The 23690-nt window shown below is 45.2% G+C and overlaps 1 protein-coding gene across 3 annotated transcripts in view; it reads left to right on the plus strand.

The window, feature by feature from the left end:
* PLPP1 (phospholipid phosphatase 1) overlaps nucleotides 1–23690 on the plus strand; it is a 168507-nt gene that overhangs the window by 17469 nt on the left and 127348 nt on the right. For 2 of the 3 annotated variants that reach the window (XM_075932461.1, XM_075932459.1), the window contains exons 2-3: nucleotides 12032–12136; nucleotides 13382–13536. The exons of the other annotated variant lie outside the window; for it this stretch is intronic. In XM_075932461.1, the coding sequence (XP_075788576.1) occupies nucleotides 12032–12136; nucleotides 13382–13536 (260 nt within the window). The remainder of the gene's footprint in view (nucleotides 1–12031; nucleotides 12137–13381; nucleotides 13537–23690) is intronic. 3 annotated transcript variants of the gene reach the window in all.

Consider the following 23690-nt stretch of genomic DNA (forward strand, 5'->3'; position numbering starts at 1 on the left):
CCCATTACCAAGACAGTTTCCCCAATTATCACCTGTAATACCATTAACTCACAAACATCCCACTCTCCCTACCTTTAATATCAGCAATTCACAGACACTTACCTTCCTTCCTCCCCCTCCCCCCCCCCCCCGCATCCCCCTTCTGTTCTGCAATGTGATTTGTCCTTTTCATATTTGTTCATTTTTTTAATTGTATCCTTTGGTATATATGGTTGTGACTACTTTCTTCCACTATTTGATCTGAGGAAGTGGGTCTGGCCCACGAAAGCTCATCATCTAATAAACCATCTTGTTAGTCTTTAAAGTGCTACATTGTCCTGCATTTTGCTTCAACTACCCCAGACTAACACGGCTACATTTCTATCACTTTTCCCTATAGGCTCTCAAGAATCAGACTATACTGCTATATAAGTTATACAGTAGTGATGTTAAATTTTGATTAATGAACTAATCGAATAGTCAATGGGATTACTATTGACTGTTCGATTAGTCAATAAGAACTAGTGCGTTCTGCCTTTGTAATGTACAAGAGCCCTAGCTAGGGTGCTTGTGCATTGCAAAGATTGAAACGCCACGTGTAGTCCAGGGCCAGCGGGGAGGCCTGCCGACCTCACACTCCATGTGGTGCTTCCTCTTTGAAGTGTATAAGAGCACCAGTGGGGACTCTTGCACACTTCAAAGCTGACTGCCGCTATACCCCTGGCTCCCTCCCATGGAGCTGGGGGAACTGGCTTTTAAGCTGGCTCCCTTCAGCAACCCTACGTCTCTCTCCTGCCCCCCACTGCCTCTTTGTGACTAGTCAACTAGTGTGTCAACTACCCAATAAGCTTTTGCTTATCGGATAGTCGACTAGTCAATTAGTTGCTTACATCCCTGTTATCCAGTCTGTGATGTACTATAGGGATGTTAGCAGGTAATAGAGTCAACTAAACAAATGAATTCTTAGCAGTTAGTTGAGTATTCTGCGCTCCTTGGGAGTGGGGCTGGCAGCCAGTGCAATCCCATTCCACTCCTGAGGAGTCCTCTGCGCTGCTGCCTCTGTATCAGAGGCAGGAAGTGCGGGGTGCCAGGTGGGACACCTGGTCCATGATGGGAGCTAGTTTAAAAAGCAGCTCCCCTTGTGGGCCAGCTTCCTGCCCCTCCATGCTGCTGCCTCTGATACAGAGTAGGGTTGTTAGAGAGTGAGTAATTAGCTAAATGTGTAGTCGATAGAATTTTTGTCCACACAGAGGCAGCAAGGGGAGGAGATATGAGTAGTCGACTAGCTTAACAGATCAGCCTACGTTTATCGGTTAATTGCCTAGTTGACTACTTGTTCACATCCCTATTGGAATATTGGTTGGATGCTGGGACAGATCACAGCGTTCTAAGAATGAACAATGTGACCTATAAAGGTGTATTTTAACTTTACGATTAAAGCTTAGTGATTTTTTTTTTTTTTTATTCAGTTGGAGACTCCTTGTATAAAGGGGTGTGGCCTCCCTGAATGAATAGTTGTGCATGTGTGGTGTGTTTTTGTTTGTCTTTTTTTTTGCAAAGCAGGAATACCAGATCTCCAGGTGTGGCATTTTGGGTTTGTCAGACAAGTTCTGACTAATTTGCAGGCATACTGAAATAAGACATTGGCAGATTGATAGTACACTTCTATTACTGTACATGTGTATAAAAATACTGGGTTTTTAAAATTGGTTTTGAACTAGAAATTTGATTTGAAATTATGGCAGCCTCTGTTAAGGCCAAAGCTTACTTTAATCATCATTTTGATTAATTAAAAAATATTAATTAGTATGTTTATTGGCCTGAATTTCTTGCGTAATAAATTGCTGAAAGCCACTGGCTAAGGACCTGGAACTAGTTAAGTGCTAAAACAGCTATTTTAAAAAATGCTGTTAGCCTCTTTTTACAAGTATAGAGAGAACTTTATTTCATTTGTTTAGGTAGTTTAGTCAATGATTTTTTTCAGATGGAAAAACCAGGAACGCTTCCACTTCTAAGATATCAATCAAATGTGGGCGTGAGGATGAGATTGTTCTCTTTTGATTAGTTAAATAAGGCTACCTTATATCTCCTGGATACATAAGAAAAGATGCGTCAATTTATCAAAATGTGTTTCTGCATTTATTAAACAAAAGCACTATCAGTCCGTTACGAATTGGATTGTGAACAATCAGCTTCAAAATGCTGGGTTTTTTGCATTTGAATTCCCTCCAAAATAGTTTTGACACACATCACAAATAAAATAATTAATCATGGAAAATAATGAATTACGCATTCCTTTATATAGCAACATAAAACTAATTGGAATAAATATAGGGTAATCTATATAAATTCTCGAATACGAAGGTCATGCTTGGTCAGACCAAAGTCCATGTAAAAAAAACATTACTTACCTTGTAACTAACTGTTCTTCGAGATGTGTTGCTCATGTCCATTCCAATTAAATGTGCGTGTGCTGCGTGTATGGATTCCGGAGCTTTTTCCCTTATTAGTACATGGTGGGCCAGGGAACCCCCAGGAGTGGCACCGGCATATTGGTGCATACATACCCCTGCTGGTCCCTCACCCTCTCAGTTCCTTCTTGCTGGAGTCCTCCAATGAAGGGGAGATGGGTGGGATTTGGAAGGACATGGGCAACACATCTCGAAGAACAATAGTTATGAAGTAACCATTTTTTTTTCTTCGAGTGCTTGCTCATGTCCATTCCAGTGAGGTGACTCCCTAGCAGTGGTGACCTCTCTTTGGAGGTGGGGTCAGAGACTGACCCCATCTACATGTTAACAGACTGTAGCATAGCCCTGCCAACGGTTGCATCTGGCCTGCTGAGTAATCACACAATGCTCTAAGAAAGTATGCACAGAGGACCATGTGGCCACCCTATGTATGTCAAGGATAGGTACTTGCGCTAGGAACACCGTGGACATTGCCTGCACCCTTGTAGAGTGTGCCATCAGTGGAGGCGTTGGTCCACCCACGCTGTCCTAGCATTCCTTAATGCAGGAAGTATTCCAGGAGGATAGGCATTGGGCCAAAATTGGTGAGTCTTTCATCCTCTCAGCTGTTGAAATAAAAAGTTGTGGAGATTTACGAAACTTTCATCCTTTCTATGTAGAATGCTAGGGCCCTTCTAACATCCAAGCAATGTAGAGCCTGCTCCCTAGTCGAGGCATGAAGTTTTGGGAAGAACACCAGTAAGTAAATGTCTTGTGACATATGAAATTGAGAGATCAACTTGGGGAGGAAGGCAGGATGGGGATGCATTCTAACCTTGTCCTTAAAGAAAATCGTGTAAGGGGGCTCCCAAGTGAGGGTCCTCAGTTCTGAGACCCTCCTGGCTGACGTGATTGCGATCAAGAATGCCACCTTCCTTGACAAGTGCTTCAGAGAGTAGGTGCCCTCATGAGACCCATCATGACCAAATTGACATCCCAGGGTGGCACTGGGAGGTGTCTATAGGGAAACAACCTGTCTACCCCTTTCATGAACTTCTTTACCATTGTATTAGTGAACATGGATGGACCTGTGACACTCCCCTTCTCCCCCCCCCCCCCGGTTGAAAGTCTGCAATCGCTGCTAAATGCACCTTCAGTGAGGATGTAGGGAGGCCTTGATGCCTAAGATGTAGTAAATCTAAGATTGGGGGATTGTAGCACACGTCGGATTTACCCCCTTCTGCTCTGCCCATCAGGCAAACCGTCTCCACTTGGCCTCATACAGTGCTCTGGTAGAGGGTTTTCTACTCTCTAGCAACACCTTCTGTACCTCCTGCAAGCAAAGTTGCTCTAGCCCTGTCAGCCATTCAGGTTCCATGCTGCTAAGTGGAGGGCCACTAGGTTCAGGTGGCACAGCCTCCCAAATCCTGGTTGATCAGGTCTGGAACTAGCGGCGGCACCACAGAAGCCTCCCACACCGAGGTCAGTGCACTGCGCACCAACAGGCCCCACTTCAGAGCCAGCAGCTGTAAAGCAGACTCCATGAGGATCAACTTGAGCCTCGAGTCCTTTTCTCTCTTGGTCCTCGGTTTAAAACTCTTGCAGATGTTGCAGCTTTCTGTGCGATGGGCCTCCGAGACACTTCAAGCAAGAGTCACGTGGATCCCCGTGGGGCATAGGTTTCAAGCATGATGCACACGGCTTGAATCCCTAGGGCCCTGGCATCCCTTCCCCAGCGGGGGAGAGGCAGTAGGGGAGAGGCAGTAAGGGAGAAGCCCTTCTTATCTAAAACTATTTACAGAAACTAATGAGGGACTAACTAACTGAGAAACACTTAAAGATCTAAAGAACTTTATACAGGCTAAGGGTAAAGACTGTCAATCTTGACAACCACCCCAGCTACTGTCATGGGTGGTAAGAAGGAGGTGAGGGGCCAGCAAGGGTATGTATATATGCACGGATATGCCAGCACCAGTCCAGGGGGCTCCCCTGCTGGCTCAGTGGGTAGTGTTAAGGGAAAAAGCTCCGGAATCCGTGCACGTGGCTCACGCATACCTAATTGGAATGGACATGAGCAAGCGCTCAAACCCAGTATTCTGCATTCCAACAGCAGCCAATGCCAAGTATTCCAGAGGGAATGAACAGAAAAGGCAGTCCTAAAGCAATCCCTCCTCTGTGATCCATTCCCAGCTTCTGATAGACAAGGGACACCATTTCTACCCATCCTGGCTAATAGCTATTGATGGCCCTATCCTCCAAGAATTTATCTAGTTTGTTTTTTAAACCCTGTTCACAACATTCTGGCAAGGAATTTGTTTGTTTTTAAACCTATTAATTTAATTTGATGACCCCTAGTTCTTATTTTACAGGAGAAAGTAAATAGCATTTCTATAACTCGTTAGCAAGTTGGGGTACGGTTTGATAATATCAAGTGTTCCTCCATTCTACTCCATTACATATATTAAATTAAGGAAAATGTTAAGTGCTCAGTTGCAATTCAGATTTCAGTTTCCAGTCAGGCACCCAGGGAAAATAAGAACACACAAGTAGTGAAATACACTAAAATTTGATGCAGTTACATGACTATTCAGTAAATGCAGAGCTGCAGTGGGGGGTAGCTCCCGGACCTAACCAGGACAGAGTGTATTCCCTTATCGACTAATTGTGTAGTTGATAGAATTTGGATCGACTACACAATTAAGAGTTGGGTAACTGGCTAACATTCTTATTCCCACCTGCTGCCCTACTTTGCTTATCTTTTATGAATTGTGTAGAAAAACAAAGTTAATGCCTTTATTTAATTTTGTTCTGTGATACAGAGGCAGCAGTAGTGCGGGGTAGCAGCAGCCCCTGTCTGCAGGGTGCCCAAGTTCCCTACGGATAGAGGCTGTTTGTTCCTGTCAGTCCCCGTAATACACGAGGTTCGAAGGGATGCCGGAAAGGATGAGACCACAACTGGGGGGTTCAAAAAGAACAAACTGATTTTATTTTGATGGCGCCAGACAATCATCAGAACAAAAATTAAACAGATTGCCAGACAACACAAAACAATTCCCTGAGGCTTTTCTAAATCACAATAATTCCCAATAACTGCCCAGGGGTTAGGAACAGTTGAATTAACACTGGTATTATCCATAGGGCTGACTATTTACACAACTTTATACAAGGAAACAGTAAAAAACCTAAACCACAACTATTTATAAACTAACTTAGTAACATTTTAGCCACTGTCACTTGGCAAGCAATAAGGACAACTAAAAAATCAATTAGGATAGGGATGATGGTGTGTGGGGGGGGGTGTTATACCAGTTCTGGAGACAGCAGGAACACAAGTACCGGTCACACGCTCATAAACTGTCTCCACTCGGGTCGACCAACTCGGAGTACGCTCAGTAAGACTCAAGAGCGGGGGGTGCAAGGCGTCTGGGTGATCAGGCCAGGCGTTCACTCAATGCGAATCCCCAGTGAGAGAGGGGCTGCCTGCCTGTTTTATTGCCTGTGAACTTATCACCCCATAGGTTGGTTTTTGCTGCAGTGGGTGGAGTAGCAGGCCTGAGCACCAGTCAGCCCACTGGCTGATCTGTTACTGCAATGGGTGGAGCGAGCAGGGGAAGATTATTAATTTACATGCCCTTATATGGAAAACACTCCACCTCACAGACAGAGCCCCCTATACCAGCCTCAGAGGTATTACAGGCTATGGCTCCCTGCGACGGGCAGTCATTTCTGATGTTCTGTCTTGGACAGTTCCCAGTCAACAGAGGTGCATGGAGAGCTGGTGTGAAAGCTGGTTGCTCACGTGTATCACCTCCAGTCTGCCCCCTTGACCCTCTCTGCTGCTACCTCTTTATCAGAGGTAGCAGCGTGGGGGTGGGAGGGCAGGTGTATCCGGTGGGGGTCAGATTGCACTGGCTTCCGCCTCTTCCTCCTCCCTTCCCTGCCTCTGGTATAGAGGCAGCAAGGGAAGGGATATGTGTGGTGGTCAGGATTAACTGAAAAGCCCAGGCATATCAGTAAACCGTGTAGTCATCTACAAGCTGACATCCCTATTGTCTGTTGGACAGGAAGTTTCAGGAGCATACTTACATGCTTTACCTTTATATTGTGGTCTTCTGACTAGTTCTAATGCATAGGTATAATGTTATTTTTTGAATTTAATAAACACTTGTGTATATGACTGCAGTGCAGGTCTAGACTATTGAACTTGTGTGTCTAAAGCCTCTTTTGTTTGAGGTTTAGTTAAACAGAAGTGTGTGTTCAAAACATTCCCCTATAATGTTTGCAAACTAAGTAGAATAGCGTGTTTAGTATGTGAGAACCAAGAAGTGAGAACAGTGATGGCTAAGACTGAAAAGTGGTATAATAGTTTTCTGATGACTCAAGCTGAGGGAAGGGTAAATAACAGCATGATTTTAAGTAAGCTAGACTCTTAACATAGCCAGTTTTAATACTGGCAGCATGAGTAGGGAAATTAAACTTAAAATCTGATACTTTAAATTCTTGGTGTTGCTGTTTTAAAGAAACAAGTCTTTAAATCAAGAGTAATTTGTGGCTTTTTTTTTAAATATGAGGAAACATTTTTCTTATCCTGAACTGTGACTCTGCTTATGACTGTGTAGTTATGTCTTTGTCCTTTACCCTCACTCAGTTCAAAGGCCATTATGTAACCGATACTACAGTAATAATCACTTTGGCTTATCTTTTATGGATTATGTGAAAAAACAAAGTTAATGCCTTTATTTAACTTTGCTCTTCCTCACTTTATAGAGGTTATGACAGAATAATCTGTTAACAGAATGTGGGTGATGATGTGGCTGCAATAAAAGACAGTTGCAGCCAATATCCCCCCCTTTTTTGGGGGGGGGGGTGTAGTAGGACTCATGTTGCACAGTCAGGGAACTTGAAGAGGACAACTGTACATGGAGTGTACACTTCAAGAAACTTCTAATTCTCATGTAACCCTATATATGAATGAATTATGGAGCGTGTATGACCTGCATTGCCAGTGTAGTGGTGAACAGCATGCATCTGAACTCAGGTTGCCAGTGTTTTGTTGAATGTTTCCCTGAAGTCTTCATCACATGTGATATTCATTTTAAAATGAATCTTTAGATGGAGGGCTGGCAATCTCAGTCAGAATGTGTTCAGATTAGGTGCTGTACTTGGCCTTACTAAGTGATTTAAATTTTTTTTCTGAATAAGTATCATTGGCCTTTTGATTGTATATCTGCTTCCCACAGCTCTCATTGGCTGGGACAGTGAGAGCTGCAGGGACCCATGCCTGTGGATAATCAATATAAACAAAATGTTTTGCAGCCTGCTAGTACGTTAGCCTGATAGGCTGAGTGCTGAAGTTTGCCAACCTCTGGTGTATATGTTAACTGCTAACATTAATCTTGACGAATGAATCCAGGAGGACATGTCTTTTCAAAAACACAGGCTTTCTCTGAAGTGTTGTGAAAGTGAAATGAACTGGATTTTTAGATCTGCAGCATCACTGACAAAATTAACACGAATAACTTCCTTTGCAAACATTGATGTTAAGTTTGTTCTCCCACAGCACACTGATTTACTTTCTGTTCCTTCAGGTTGCAAAAGCCTTTGGGCATCTCAATCTTTGTGCCATTTATCTGACTATTCCTGTGTTCTGATGTATTAATCTGTACTGTAGACTTGTCTTTTTACCCTGTTTCTTCTCCTTTTAAAGTCACTTAAAAATTAGGGCTTTTTCAGTGATGCTTATTGGGGATAAGAAGTGCATGCCTCTTTGACTTCGTTCATAGCATTGTATTCTTTAAATTAAAATTTTGAATTGTAAATTCTCTTTGGCTAAGATTTTGAACCTTTTCTAATTTAAAGTATTTTACTTATCGTCAAGTATTGCATTTCCTCTTGTTGTTACGTAAATAAAAATAAAAAAGTCTGGACTCATTAGATTAGAAGAGAGTTCTAAGTCCCTCTGTGGTTCTAAAAATCTCTCATGTGAAGAGTTCTGAAGGAACTGTGCTGCTTACTATAAGAGGAGAGATGGCATCAGGGCCAGCTCTAGGTTTTTTGACGCCCCAAGCAAAAAAAATTTTGGCTGCCCCCCCCCCCCCCTTTTTTTTTTTTTTTTTTTTTTTTTTTTTTTTTTGTCCAAGGAGGGTGCTCACGCAAATGCAGCTTGTGCGGCTCCTGGGGGGATGGGGCATGCGCTTCAGGGGGAGCCCAAACCCCAGGACATTTTCATCTCCTAGGAGAGCGCCTGGGACTCCCCACGTGAGGACAATGGGAGGGCAGGTTCATCCACAGCAAGCCAGTTAGACTTCCAAAGCATGCAGCTGTTCACATCACCTAGTGCTGGAGTCCAGGTCCCACTCCTCACTCTGCAAATGGATTTTATTATTAGAAGCCTTATAATCACTCAGACTCCAACCCCAACACATAAGCTGTCCAACTCTTGGTGTCCATGGACAAAAATCCGCCTCACTATACAATGAAACAGTTCAAAGGGATTAAGAGCACTTTTGTTTCAACTCCCCAGCTCAACTGTCCAGAACAAGACACGCACCAGACAACAAAACCCCACTAGCCTAGGACCTATTCCATGAGTGCAGCCCTGTGCTTTCTTTTTCAGGGACGGACCAAACAGCCTCTGAAGCAGGGTGGATTGGTTTAAATAGCTTTGGTTTAAATCTCTAATTTTAATCATGATTTAAATAGGCAAGCAGGAAACCTAGGTTTAAATGAGCAATTAATCATTTAAATTATACTTATAAAATTTTTTCCTAAAGGATGGTTGAGTCCTTTTGATTAGCAGCCTTTAAAACATGTTGTGTTACAACTAAATATAACATTTATGCCAAATTTGGTGCTTCTATTTACTAACCAGGAGAATATACTCAGTACAGCTATCAACTAAATAAATGCCCAACTAATTGTGTAACTTACATGTAATCAGATTCTTAATTATAACATTTTTATTCTATTACAAAATGGTGTGTAATAGGAACCCTTAAGAGGCAGGTTTTAACCCATTTATTATTTGCTACGTGGTGGCTATTTTTTTAAAAACATATGATTTGCATCTACTTCTGTCTGGATGGAAATTCTATTTAAACAAAACTAGCATTTAATTTTTGTATGAAATAAAACTACCTAAAATGTGAAGGACACAACAAAAGTATCCAAACACATTTTGCATCTAAAATTAATTTATTAAACAAAGGAAATATCCATAGTGAATTTAACAGATTGAATCTAGTGATGATCTTCTTCAAGATGTTAGAATGCTCTCATAACCAGTTTTTTTACTGAGAGAAGAGGAAAACAAGTTTTTCTGGTTTGTCAACTCTTGGTTTTGCAACAGTGAACGAACTAATCATTGAATTGAACTAGCTGAATAAATCAAAGTGATAAAAACATTCTCTCTTCACCTGCAGAAGAACCTACTGCTGATGTAAACACTGGTTCTGGGTACTTATACTAGTGAACTGGTAGAATTTATTTAAAAGTTGACAGACATGTTCTATTTAATTTTTAAAATTAATTTGTAAGTTAGGTTATGATAAATTTAGGCTATAACAATTTAATTTAATTTTAAAGGGGTGTGTGTGTGTGAGTATTTGTTTTAAATAATATACAGTTTAAATGGGATCACAATTCCAATTTTAATAAAGCTCTCCTGCCCCAGACAGGAAGGGACTTGGGGACATGGGCACTGGGAACACCGGAGTTCCCCTTCCTCAGACAAAAAGAGAGGGAGAATCTCTTGGGTCCCAGGCAGGGGTAGGGTTGTCAGGACACAGCACAAGGGGGCTGGGTTGCTTGGTAGGGGTGTGTTGGGGGGAGGGTACAGGGCCCAGAGAGTAGGGGGAGGGGAGACTGTTTAGAGAACCAGACAGGAGATGGGTATCGGGGGGGGGAGGGAGTAGATGGGGTCCCAGCAGGGTTGCAGTGGGCCAGGAGATGGGGTTGCTGGGCAGAGACTGAGCTGGGAGAGGAGAAGGGGGGAGGGGTTGTGGGACAGTGGGCAGGGGCACACAGGCCGGGGGGGACAGCCGGGCAAGGGGAGTTGTGTGTGTGGGGGGGGGGGAGAACACAGGCAGGATGGGCAGGGGAGTTGCGGGAAGGGTGCACGGGCAGGGGGTAGCTGGCCGGTTGGGGGGGAGGGGGTGCACTCATGAAGGAACAGAAAAGGCGGCTGGGCTCAGCCTCACCAACTGTGGCCGCCCCCCAGCAAGCATCCCAATAGGGGCCAGGCCCGGGGCCACCCACACAGGGCTCCCGAGGCCAGGCGCAGTCTCCAAGCAGCAGGGTGCGGGGGTCCTAGCTCGGGGAGGCCTCTGTGGGGCTCCCTGCTCGGGGGATGGGGCCCCACCGCAGCTGAGTCCCAGCGCCTGCCGAGCTCCTGAATTCCGCTCCAGTGAGCCAGCTGCCGGGAGCAGCCACTGTGGCCACGGCCTGCCCCGCCGGGCTCAGCATCACCAGCCGCAGCTGCCCTGCCCTGTCCTCCCAGCGGCCCAGGGCCAGGCGCAGGCTCCCATCTCTGGGCGGCCTCCACAGGGGCCGGAATGCTGCCCCTGGCAATGTGCCGCCCCAAGCACCTGCTTGTTTTGCTGGTGCCTTGAGCCGGCCTTGGATGGCATTAAGAGATGAATCAAGAAGGTGGTGCTTTGGATCTGAAATAGATGTAAATTAGGATGTGGCCCAAGTCAAGGTTAGACTGCAAGTCTGAAGGTGCTAAACTCTGAACTGTCCCCTTAAGGTTTGTGTCTCTTAAGGTACATATCTTACTGTGTGTGTGTGGTGTGTGTGTGTGTGTGTGTGTGTATATATATATAATAATCTAGTTTTGGCTGTGATGCACAACCAATACTGCAGGGCTAGTTTGGATTTTGGAGTCACTTACCCCTATCGACCTTGTGATGGGGTGTGGTTACAGAAGATCCCTTAAAATTTTTCCCTAGTGTGCTGATTATGCCACTGCCTTGCTCTTTTGGGGCTCTCCCCCATCTTGTCCTCCTGGCTAGAATCTCTGGTCTCCCCTCAGACAAATTTTGGGGTTACGGCCCACTGAACAGCAATGCAGAATGGGAACCACTTCAGCTCCAGGAGAATGCAGTTCTAGGGCACAGCACCCAGGTAACCAACTCTAAAAAGGGATCAAACCCCCAAATAAATCCATCTTTGTGTAGACGTTTTACATAAGGAACACTCATGAGGATTGTTACCTGCTTTATCAATGAAAGAGATACCTGCACACTCGTTGTCACTCTCCCCACCCCCAGTAACAATTACTTACACTGGGCCTGATAGTAAAGAAAAGTGTACTTAACACCTATTGTGTTTTATTAAGTAGCTGTGAGGGAAAGCAGATTGCTTAAAGTTAGTTACTAATTTAAAATGAAAAGAAAACTCATAGCTAGTTCTAATACACTAAAATAATTAATGCAAGCAGATTCTTACCCTAATGATATGTTCTTTTGTTCTAAGCATAATCTTCAGGTCACAGACAACCTTTCTTACTCTGACTTGGGTCCTGACCCTCTATGTTCTTCCAGGGTTTTCCAGACAAGCTGAAATCAAAGGACTGAATCTTTTATTCTACTTCCCCTTTCCAGGAAAAATACCTGGGTCAAAATGGAATCCCAGTGCCAGGTTGCGTGGTTACATGTCTTACTATCCAAGCACCTTTGGACTTACAGTACAAACAAGGGTTTTTACAAGTTAAGTTGATCATCAAATTGTTAAGGCTTCGTGGGGGGCACCAGTAATGGCTTTCATTAGTACATTTAAAACTATAAATAGCCTCATACTTGATATTTTTAACTTGACATACAAGAATGATACATGCACCAAAATAGGATATATAGATCCCAGCAGACTGCAACATGAAAATAGATCGGTTACATGAGGTATTTTGTTTAGAGCATCACTGAGTTATGCATCTTTATATTCATAAGCCAATTTTCATAAAATATTGTGAGGGGGAGGAGGCTGCCACACACCTGTACTCAAATTTTTTTAGGGATTTGAATTCTAGGGTTAGCTTTCTTGCATCTGCATCTGGTTTCTGATTTTCAGGAGTTGAGAGCTCTTGACTAGGTTACTTGGAACTAGGCAAATGTTATGAATAGAATAAAGTGGAAGAAAATTAAGTTTGGCATTAAGGAATTGACACAGATTAAGAGACTCTTGAATTTGAATCTTTAATGAGAATTAATATGTCTACAAACTTGTGTCCTTGTTAGCATAGTTAAAATTTAGTAATGATACTGGAATAGATTACTGTCACTGACTTCAAAGGGCTCTTTAGTTACCGGGGCATTTTCTTTGCTCTTTAGAGGAACGGAGTCTTTCTGTTCTGCTTTATTTAAAAGCTCTATCAAGACTTGTAGGCACTGCAGAGAAATTAAGAATCTTTCAGTAGAAATCCTTTTTTTGTAAGCAAGCTCTTGAAGTCTCAAAAGTGAAGGGATTAATGTAGTCTTCATGATGAACTTTTTATAATATTTGATTGTGGCTCAGCGCTGCCCTTCAGAAATATTTTATTAAATTGATCAAATTATTGCAGAAAGAGCTCTAAATATAAGGGCTATATCCTATTAACTTTTATGTATGTTCTATTTAAAGCCTATAATAATTGAAATGAGGCAAGCAAATTTTTGTCAGTATGTTGTGTGTGGCTTTTTGTTAAAAGAAAAGACTGAACTCCTGTACTTCCATTCCGTTTCTGCAGTTCTTGGCAGGTGGTCTTATGTATTGTCCCTAACTAAGAGACCGTCTTTACATTGGCTATAGCAGGGGTTAGGTAAATGTTTGCATTGCATGGTATTCAATATCCTTCACTGACTCAAGGGAAACTTAAGTGTTGCATGCTGTTATGAAACTTTGTCCATGCCCGCTAAAGTGAATTTTAATTTAACCATCTGTGTCTTTTTTTTTTTTTTTTTTTTTCCTTCCCCCAACAGCTGGCTTACCCCTTGGTGTTCTAAACTTGGCCAAAATAAAGCCATATCAGAGAGGCTTTTTCTGTAATGATGACAGCATCAAGTATCCATTCCATGACAGTACCATCACATCCACTGTCCTCTATTCAGTGGGGTTCACCCTGCCCATTTTCTCTGTAAGTAGCTGAATTTCTAGCCATCTGCGTGTGGGGGAAAGACTTAAGAGGGTTCCAGGAGGTCATCATTGTAATAGCATTTTGGAGTCAGAGAGATGGTGTAAACACTGGAGAAATGTAAATATATAGCCCTATATTTTTGTTGATTGCTGTGTGTAATGTGTGGTGGGCCTTCCCTAGATGGGGGCTGCTGCAGCAGGCCTACCCCCTTGCTCAAGATGGGCAGGGAGCTGCTCCAGCCCTACTGGTTAATCTTTTACATCTCTATGGAAAAAGCCATATGTAACAAATGAAGTCCCTTGTTCTACAGACCTTGGTATGTGAGCAACTCTGCTTCATAATGTATATTGTCTGCAGGGGTTAACACTTTTCATAGACCAAAAGATACACATGATGAATTCTTGGATCCTTCAGAGCCTACCTGCAGGGAGACTTGGGTGCTTAGAATCAAATTAGATGGCTTGCAGAAAAGGGGCTGTGTGCTGTGATGTTACGTAAATTACCAAGGAACAAGTTGCCTAGTTCAGAGTAGTCCTTGATTTGAAAATGTTTGTGGGTTGTGGAGTTTTTTTGTTTTGTTTTTTATGCTGACCATTTCATGTTAGAAACATTCTTAATCTCTGTTAGTCTTTTTAATCATGTGGCAACATGCTAAGACTCCAGGTGCTAAACTAGTCACTGTGAAGTATCTTAAAGAATTTCAGGGGTGGAAGTGGCTATTTAAAGCAAACAATAGCATTACATAATCCATGTAAACCAGTGATCTCCAACCTTTTTAAGCACGAGATCGCTTTTTGAATTTAAGTGCAATCGAAGATCTACCTCACACCCAAATACCCTTGCCCTGCCTTCTTTGTGCTCCTTCTCCAAGGCCCCATCCCTGCTCACTCCATCCTCCTTCCCTCCCCAGTCCTCCCTCACTTTCACCAGGCTGGGGCTGAGGATTAGGGTGCAGACTCTGGTCTTGGATTAAGGGATCTGGAGCATGGGGGGGGGGGCTCTGATCTTAGGGCAGGCAGTTGGGGTCCTGGAGGGGGTTCTAGGTGGAGGCTCTGAGAGGGCATTGGATGCAGAGTACTTGAGGCTAGAGCAGGGACGTGGGATGCAGGAAGGGTTCATGACTGGGGCAGGGTTTCAGGATGTGCGCTCCGGCTGGGCCCTGCTGACCTCAGGTGGCACATGGGTGGTGGTGCAGTGGGGCTAAGGCAGGCTCACCCCTGCCCTGGCCCTGCTCCACTCTCAGAAGCAGCCAGCTTACTCCCTCCATCCCAAGTCCTGTTGTGTCCCCTCTCTGCTCTGTGGAGATGGGATACAGAGAGGGAGGGGCACCTTGACATCAGCACCCTCCTCTCCTTCCTCTGTCCAACAAGCAAGAGGCTCCTGAGAGGACCGCTCCAAGGCAGAGGGCAGGAGCTGCGCAGCAGCACAGGGAAAGGCAGCTGAAGTGCTGGCATTTGATAGCCTCTTGGCTGAATCAGTCAGGATCACCTGTCAGAGGCTCCAAGATCTACCAGTAGATCCCGATCTAGTGGTTGGTGACCACAGATGTAAACTGTGTATTTTACTTAATGCCAACCAGATACTGTATATGCATGATCACTCCTTTAGCAGCACTGCATTGCATTTGCATTTTGTGCAGATAGAAGGCTAGATCTTATGACTGCTTTCTGAAAATAGATAAAAATGGTTAAAGAAAAGCTCTACAAATGTTTCAGGAAAGGAACGAACATATAGCTCTAATACACTAATTTGTAGAGCTGTCCAGTTAATTTCAGTTAATGCTCCACTCTAAAAATTAGCTAATTAACAGTGATTGATTAGTTTTTATCACTGTTTAAAAAATACTGTCAATTGAAATGTATTCAATATTTTTTAATTGTCTACATACAGTGCACAAAAGTGTACAGTGTTCAATTTATATTTCAAATATTTGCACTGTAAAAATTATAAGAAATACTATTTTTTAATTCACCTACTACATTTTTAAGTTGTACTATAGTACTTGTATTTTTTGGGTTACATAACTGAATTAAAAAAATGTGAAATTTTAGAGCCCACAAGTCCACTCCATCTTACTTCCCCCCCCCCCCATGTAATTGGCTGAACAACAATTTGTGGGAGATATCACCTGAAAGTGAGAACAGGTGTTCACATGGCATTTTGTAACTGACTTTGCAAGTGTGTATGTGCCAAATACAGGTGGCCCCTGACTTGTGATGCGATCAGTTCCTAGAGAAGCGTTGCAAGTTGGGGGCATCATAACTCAAACCCTCATTTATGATAGGTGTCGTGCTGCATTGTAAATGCGAGTCGAGGATGTAAGGGGAGTTTTTTTGGCCCCTTCTGCACTTATAAAAATAGTTGTAAGTACGGAGGGTTGCAACACGGGGGTTTCCTGTATGCTGAACATTGCTATACTCCTTCATTCTTTGGTAATCATTCCAGAGGACATACTTCAATGCTGATTATGCTTATTTTTATGAAAAAGTATTAATTAAACTTGTAATTGAACTCCTTGGGGTAGATTTGTCTCCCACTCTGGTTTACCCCATTCTTTTGCACTTCATGTTAGCATGTGTTCATTTTACTGACTTGCTGTTTTATGGTTAGTGTGTCTTAATGCAAAATTCAGAATTCATAGAGGAAGCAAACTTTAATCTCAGTAATCAAAGTGAAACTTTGCAGAAAAGCATGATTCAAGTATGTAATATAAAAAACAGTGGGGAAAAAACTCCCCCATGGATTATCACAAAGATGCAGGCTTTATCAAGTCTTAACATTTATTAGCCAAGATACAGTAGATTTCTTAATCTTTTTCAGGCGTACTTGTGAAGTCACCCATATGGGCACAGGTGAAAGGTGAACTTGGTAACTACTAGGGGTGTGTAAAAAATTTTAAAACTATTAACCATGTAACCAATAGAATTTCTATCGGTTACATGGTTAACTGCAGCTCCCGACAACCATATGAAGAGTTTAACCCATGCTGGTAATTATCGATTAACCAGTTACCCATTTAAACTCTTGTATCCCTAGTAACTACATGTACATTTTTCCATGATGAAAAGAGATAATTAAGAATAGCATAAGAAAAAAATGTAAAATATACACAATAATATGAAATCTATTCTTAGACCTGAATTAAAAAACAAACCTAAAAATGGTCTCACCATCCCAAGCTTATTTGGGCATTAAGTCTTTTTTTCCTTTTCAGACGGGAGGAAATCAGGTTTAAGCCTGCTGTGACACTAAGTTATAGAAGACCTGTTGTAACTGTTAAGGAAAAATATTTACACCTATGTATTACTTTTTAGGTTGTATGCCTGAAATAACTTTAACTGCATAGATTTTATTGTTGACTTAAAACCAATCTGCTTCCTGAAGCTAATACTCTGTTCAGTTTATAGGACTTTGTATGCAAACCCTGCAATTCTTGGCTTTCGCTTCTTCAAGTGCTTGCTTATGTCCATTCCACCTAGGTGCGCATGAGTTGCAGAAGCATTTTACTCTTAGCAGAACTTGTTGGGTCAGCCAGGGAGACCTCTGGGGTGGCACTGCTGTAACAGCACACACACATCCCTGCTGGCCCTCTACTCCCTTCAATTCCTTCTTACAGCCCATGAGGGTTGCTGGAACACTTGGCTTGCTCTTTTTAAAGTGCGCCTTTAGCATTCGTTACCTTATTTGTAAATAGCTCCATCTTGTAAATAATTAGTTTAGTAGCTGTTAAGTGAGGAAACTACAAAACATCAGTAATCTTCCTGAACATACCATCCTGGCCACCATGGACATAGAAGCCCTGTACACCAACGTTCCACATGAAGATGGATTACAGGCTATCAGGAACACCATCCCCAATGACAGCACTGCACACCTGATTACAGAACTCTGCCACTTTTGTCCTCACCCACAACTACTCCTGATTTGGTGACCATTTGTATCTTCAAGTCAGCGGCACAGCCATGGGCACCCACATGGCACCAAAATATGCCAACATCTTTATCGCGGACCTTGAACAACGTTTCCTCCGCTCTTGCCTCCTAACACTTTTACTCTGCATATGCTACATCGATGACATCATCATACGGACCCACGGGAAGAGACCCTTCAAGAATTTCACAAGGATTTCAACAACTTCCATCCCACCATCAACCTCTGCCTGGATCAGTCCACCGAGAAATCCACTTCCTTGACACTACAGTACAATTAAATGATGGACACATTTTCACCACAGTATACCGGAAACCTACCAACTGCTACACTTAGTTTCATGTCTCCAGCTTCCATCTCATACACATTTCTCAATCTATTGTATACAACCAAGCCCCAAGATACAACTGGATTTGCTCAGACAAAAACCTACAGGATCTATATAAAGCATTGTTAAAACTGAAACACCCACCTAGAGAAGTGGAAAAAACAAATTGACAGAGCCAAAAAATTACCTAGATATGAACTCCTTCAAGACAGGCCCAAAAGAGAAAACAACAGAATTCCACTTGTCATCACCTACAGTCCACAACTTAAATCCCCCCAACTCATTATCAGAAATCTACAACCTATCCTGGAAAATGACCAGTCACTCTGAGGCCTTGAGGGAAAAGCCAGTTCTCGCTTATAGACAACCCCCTAACCTGAAACAAATTATTTCCGGTAACTATGCAACACAGCTACATCATAAGCATTCAGGAACTCACCCCTGCAATCAGCCCCAGTGCCAGCTATGCCCACACATCTACACAAGTGATTTCATCACTGAACCCAACCATATCCGCCACCAAATCAGAGGCTCATTTAGCTGCACATCCAGTAATGTGATCTATGCCAGCAATGCCCCACTGCATGTATATCGGCCAAACTGAACAGTCTCTACGGGAAAGAATTAATGGACACATCAGATAACCAAAAAGGCAGCACAGACCTGTTGAACACTTTAATCTTCCTGGACCAACCAAACAATGAAGGTGCTAACGGAAAGGAAGATGACCAAAACCAGATTCTAAACAGACCTCAGGAACCAAGTGCTAACTAATGGTTCTTATCAGCCTCTTATACTACTCAGTCTTTAAGATGCTACTTGTCTGTTTAAGTTGTTCCTGTTACAGACTTACTCGGCTATACTTCTGAAGCGTATCTACTCACTTGTCTCTTTTTTTCCTTTCCTCCCCTTCATTTTTTTTTCCTTTTTTCTCTCCCCCCTCCCTCTTCCCTTATTTATCCTTGAAGCTGGACTTCCAACACTCGGGTCATCTGAAGAAGTGGGTTGTACCCACGAAAGCTCATGATAACATCTAGGTGTTTTGTTAGTCTTTAAAGTGCTACCAGACTATTTGTAGTTTTTTTTTTTTTTAAGGTTTTTTTCTGTTACAGACTAACTCAGTTACCCCCCTGCAACTGTTAACGTTAATTTATCTTAGAGTAGTTGTTGTTTGACCTTCATTTCCCCTGGTTTTGCGGGGGGGGAAGCAATGGTGGTGGGGGCCCTCTCTACTTCAAGCTTTGTGTGAGGTGCGAAAAGCCTGTGCCCTGTGGGGAACTCCATTGGGAGTGCCGTAAGTGCCTAGGAGAGGGATATTTAACTGACTCTTGAATGACTGACAGATTTTACAAGCCCAGGACAAAGCAGGAGCACAACTTGTGATTGAAACTGCTCCTCGTGGAGTCAATGCTCCAACCTGCAACATCTGTAAGAAGCACACTGACAGAGACAGGCACTGTGCTGAGACGTTTGTTAACAGGCTGATCCACGGCACTGGTCCCATTCCCTGCACCAAGATCAAAAAAGACCCCATCAGGAAGGGACCAAGAGTTGTGTCCGCAGGTGGGACACCAGAAAGTTCCATCCCTACCCTAACATTATGTTTCTCCCATGCTGCATAGGTCTAGGTGGAGCTCTGCACGGGCCAATATTCTGGAGATCCAGGACTTGTACAGGGAAACGGTCTGGGAACCCTTGATCCCAGACACATTTGTTGAGGCTCAGGAGCCGATTTGAGCTCACAGCCTCATCAGGCCTGGCACTGTCAGGTGGAGGCTCCTGTCTGTGCCATGCAGAATGACTTCAGCACCAAGGGGCTCTCTGCCACTGCTAGACGCAATGGTGGGGCCTAGCACCTCCAGTGGCATCGGGCCCCAACAGGACAGCCTTCGACTTCAGCTTAGGCTGGACCACAAGCAGTACCACAGGTACCCCATCTGCACTCTGGGCCGGCACTGGCATATTATATGCTGGCACTGCACTGGAGGAAGCCAGGAGCAGTGGCATGTCACTTTGCTGCTGGCCGCATTGTCTTGGTCGGCACTGGAGTACTCATCAGTCAGACGTGTAGTCGATGATATCAAGGGCATCATCATTGCACTGGTGTGGTCCTGCTACCTGCACCGGTCACGTTCACGGCACTGCTCTGGGCACACCAATCTGATAACCTCCCAGATGTGGCTGCTGCAATGGCAACCACTGGCCTAGTGTCCTTTTTGGACCCCCTAGACACAGCACCAGGTGTTGGGGGTGTCAAGGTCGTCCTCTGCTTCAGCCTCCGTGTCAGTGCACTCAGGACTTAGAGGCACACTGTCTGCTACCCTGCTCACCCGGGCTCCAGTGTCAGAATCCAGAGCAAGTCCCATGGGAGCATCTGGTGTCCAGTTGGAGCCATCTGCGTCTGCACTGCCTGCAGTGGAGTCTCCCCATCAGCACCCTCCTCAGGCCCCGCAAGGGGTGCTGCCTGAGGATTTAGGGATGCCCAGATACTCATTGTCATCTTCCCCTGTGTGATGGGGCGGAACCTGCGCCCCGCACGGACCCGGCGCCGTTTTCAGCCCTGCGCGGCTTGCTCCGCCGCGGACGGGGCCAAGCCCGGGGGGCGGGCTGGCTGGGATTGGGTGGACAGCCCCGGCCCCGGCAAGGCTGGAAGGACGGGGAGCTGGCAAACCGCCACGGCATGGGCCGGTGCAGGTGCCCTCGGTGTAGGCGGTGCCAGCGAGCAGAGGAGACATCCCCGCCCCAGTTGCAGGAGTCGTCACCGCGGCAGGACGTTTAAAAGAGGCGCCGCAGCCAGCAGCGGGGGGGGAGGGGGAGGCGGAGCAGCCCAACACTGGGAGGCCGGATGGAGGCATCTCGGGCCGCTCCTGCGGGGACCCAGGGACCAAGCTGCCACGGCAACCTGGCAAGGGAGGTAGGAAGCGACCCAGGGCAGGGTACTGGAACCCGGGGGGTTGGTGTGTTGCGGGGCGGAGCTTCCCTCCCCCCTCCAACCGGAACTGGGGCCGAGAGCCCCAGTCCTTAGGGCCCTGGGTCGGAGCTCGGAGTGAGGGCAGGCCCGAGCCCCCCTACCTCACCTCGCGAACTCCTGGGGATCTTTGGGTGTAAGGCAGAGCAGGATGGGGCCTGCGTGCCCCTGGGGGGGGGTATTGACACCACGCCCCTCAACACCCCGAGAAGGGCACTGGCAGACCTTTCTCCGACCATACCTGCCATGGACATGTACACCCACGAAGAGCTTCTTAGGAGACTTGCTCAGAACCTATGGATGCAGGTGGAGGAGATGGCAGAAGAGTCAGACCCTTTGGTGGATATTCTGATGGCGGATGCCCCAACCAGAATTGCTCTGCCCCTTAACAAGAAGGTAGCAAAAATTACTAAAACCCTCTGGCAGACACGGGTGTGGAGAGGTGGTACTTTGTTCCACAGTTGAGCCACGAACTTGAGTTTGCCCATTTGCCTGCTGACTCCATTGTGGAACGTGCCACAGAGAGGCAGAGCCAGCCCGGGCCTACCTCCAACAGCAAGGAACCTAAAGAGCTGGACTTCATGAGGAGGAAGGATTATGCCACTGCATGATTACATGTGAGGATTGCCAACCAACAGGCAATGCTCAGCAGGTATGCCTACAACTCCTGGGTGGCTGTGGATAAGTTTTAAAGACTAACTCCCTAGGGAGTTGCAGCAGGAGTTGGGGCCCTCACCAGAGAAGTCAGGGTGGTGTCCTGTACGGTGCTGCATTGGATGCTGCTGACTCAGCAACCTAGTCAATGGTCACGGGGATTGTAATGCGGCAAAACTCATGGCTGCAGATGTTTGGCATTACATCTGAAGTTCAAACAATGCTGCAAGACCTGCTCTTTGAGGGGTCGGGGCTCTCTTCAGAGCAGATGGACGGCCAGCTGCACAGCCTTAAGGACTCAACAGTGACCTTAAGTCCTTGGGCATACATACTCCTGCCCTGCAACATCACCTTAAACCCAAGGCCACAGAGGCCTTACCAACAGGGACCCAGGCAGGAGGGATGGCAGGTGGCGTAACAGGGTTAACAATAGTAGGGCTGGCAGGAGAAGGTCAAGATTCATCCCTGACCAGGACCAAGGGCTCAAGGTCAGGATTTTGAAGTTACGCCCAAGGGCAGAGTAGCAGTTCCCAAAATACAGACTATTTCCATTTCACCGTTCATGGCTCTACATCACTATAGACTGCTGGGTCCTCAAAACAGTGGCGGTGGGATACTCTATTCCGTTCCTGTCCCTCCCATCTTCCTTCCCTTTCCCTATTCAGGGACCCCTCTCATGAGAACCTCTTAAGTCAGGACGTTTCCTTGCTCATGTTACTGGGGGCAGTGGAAGCGGTTCCACACACATTTTGGGGGAAGGGGTTTTATTCTTGGCACTTCTTAATCTCAAAGTCCAAAGGAGACCTCTCCCCATCCTAGACCTCAAGGGGCTAACTACCTTTTTAAGAAAGCTGAGGTTCAGGATGGTGATACAGGCCTCCATCATTCCCTCCTTTGATCTAGGGGACTGGTACACTGCCTTCGACTTGAAGGATGCGTACTTTGATATTTCCCCTCCCACAAGAGGTTCCTCGGTTTCACAGTAGGCACAGACTGCTACCAGTTTACTGTCCTATCCTTTGGCCTGTTTACTGCTCCCAGGATGTTTACCAAGTGTATGGCACTGGGGGCTGGGTTTCTCAGGAGGGGAGTAAAAGTCTTCCCCTATTTAAACAACTGGCTCATCTGAGGTTGCTCCAGGTGTTGAACCACATAGATCTGGCCAGAGAGACCTCTTGCCGTGTAGGGCTTCTGGTGAACAAAGCAAAATCTACTCCCATCCCCATGAAAGTACTAGAATTTGAGGAGGCAAGACTGGGTGCCATGACAAGGGGTGTGTGTCTTCCAAATACCAGGTTTGCAGCAATGAGGTACATTATTCTGAGACTTATAGTCACACCATTGACAACCACTAGAAACTATATGAGACTACTGGGTCATGTTGTGCAATATGCCAGGCTACATCTATGCCCACTGTAGGTGTGGCTGGCGAAGGTCTGCAACCTGGCCCACAGTCACATTGATATGGTGATGACTGTTCCACCAGGGGTCTTCAGCACTCTGTACTGGTGGTTGCAAGAGGACAAGGTGTGTGGAGGGGTTCTCTTCACCTTGCAGCCCCCCTTGATGCAGCTGGTGATGGACTCCTCAAATACAAGATGGGGAGCCCACCTAGGCGAGCATAGGATGTAAGATATGTGGTCCCGGGCAGAGCAGTCACTGCACATAAATGTCCAAGAGTTAAGAGCAGTGTGCCTTGTGTTCCAAACATTCCTGGTGTTGGCTCACCATGGATCATGGCCTGTATTAGGGCATGCTATGACCTGCCAGGGAAGCTGGCCACCCCGATCACAGCCTGTTCCACTAGAGCTCAGGCCCCCTCTACAGCTGCAGCCTTACCCAAGGTGCTGATCTTGGATATCTGCAGGGCAGCTACTTGGTCTTTGGTTCATACCTTTGCTAATTGTTATGTGATTACTCAGCAGGTTAGAGAGGATGCAGTCCTTGACAGAGCTGTTACAATCCATCTCCTCCAAGGTTCTGACCCTCCTCCATGGGTACAGCTTGGAATCACCTAGATGGAATGGACATAAGAAAGCACTTGCAGAAAAAATGGTTACTTGCCTACTAAGTGTTGTTCTTTTAGATGTTGCTTATGTCCATTCCAAGTCCTGCCCACCTCCCCTTCATCGGCAAGAAGGAACTGAAGGGGGTGGAGGGCCAGCAGGGATATATATGCACTGTTATAATGCCGCCACTCTAGGATCTCCCTGGTTGGCTCAGTGGGTACTGCTAAGGGTAAAAAGCTTCTCGAATTCATGCATGCACTGTGCG

This window comes from Pelodiscus sinensis, chromosome 6 (genome assembly GCF_049634645.1).
Source record: "Pelodiscus sinensis isolate JC-2024 chromosome 6, ASM4963464v1, whole genome shotgun sequence".
Taxonomy (NCBI): domain Eukaryota; kingdom Metazoa; phylum Chordata; order Testudines; family Trionychidae; genus Pelodiscus; species Pelodiscus sinensis.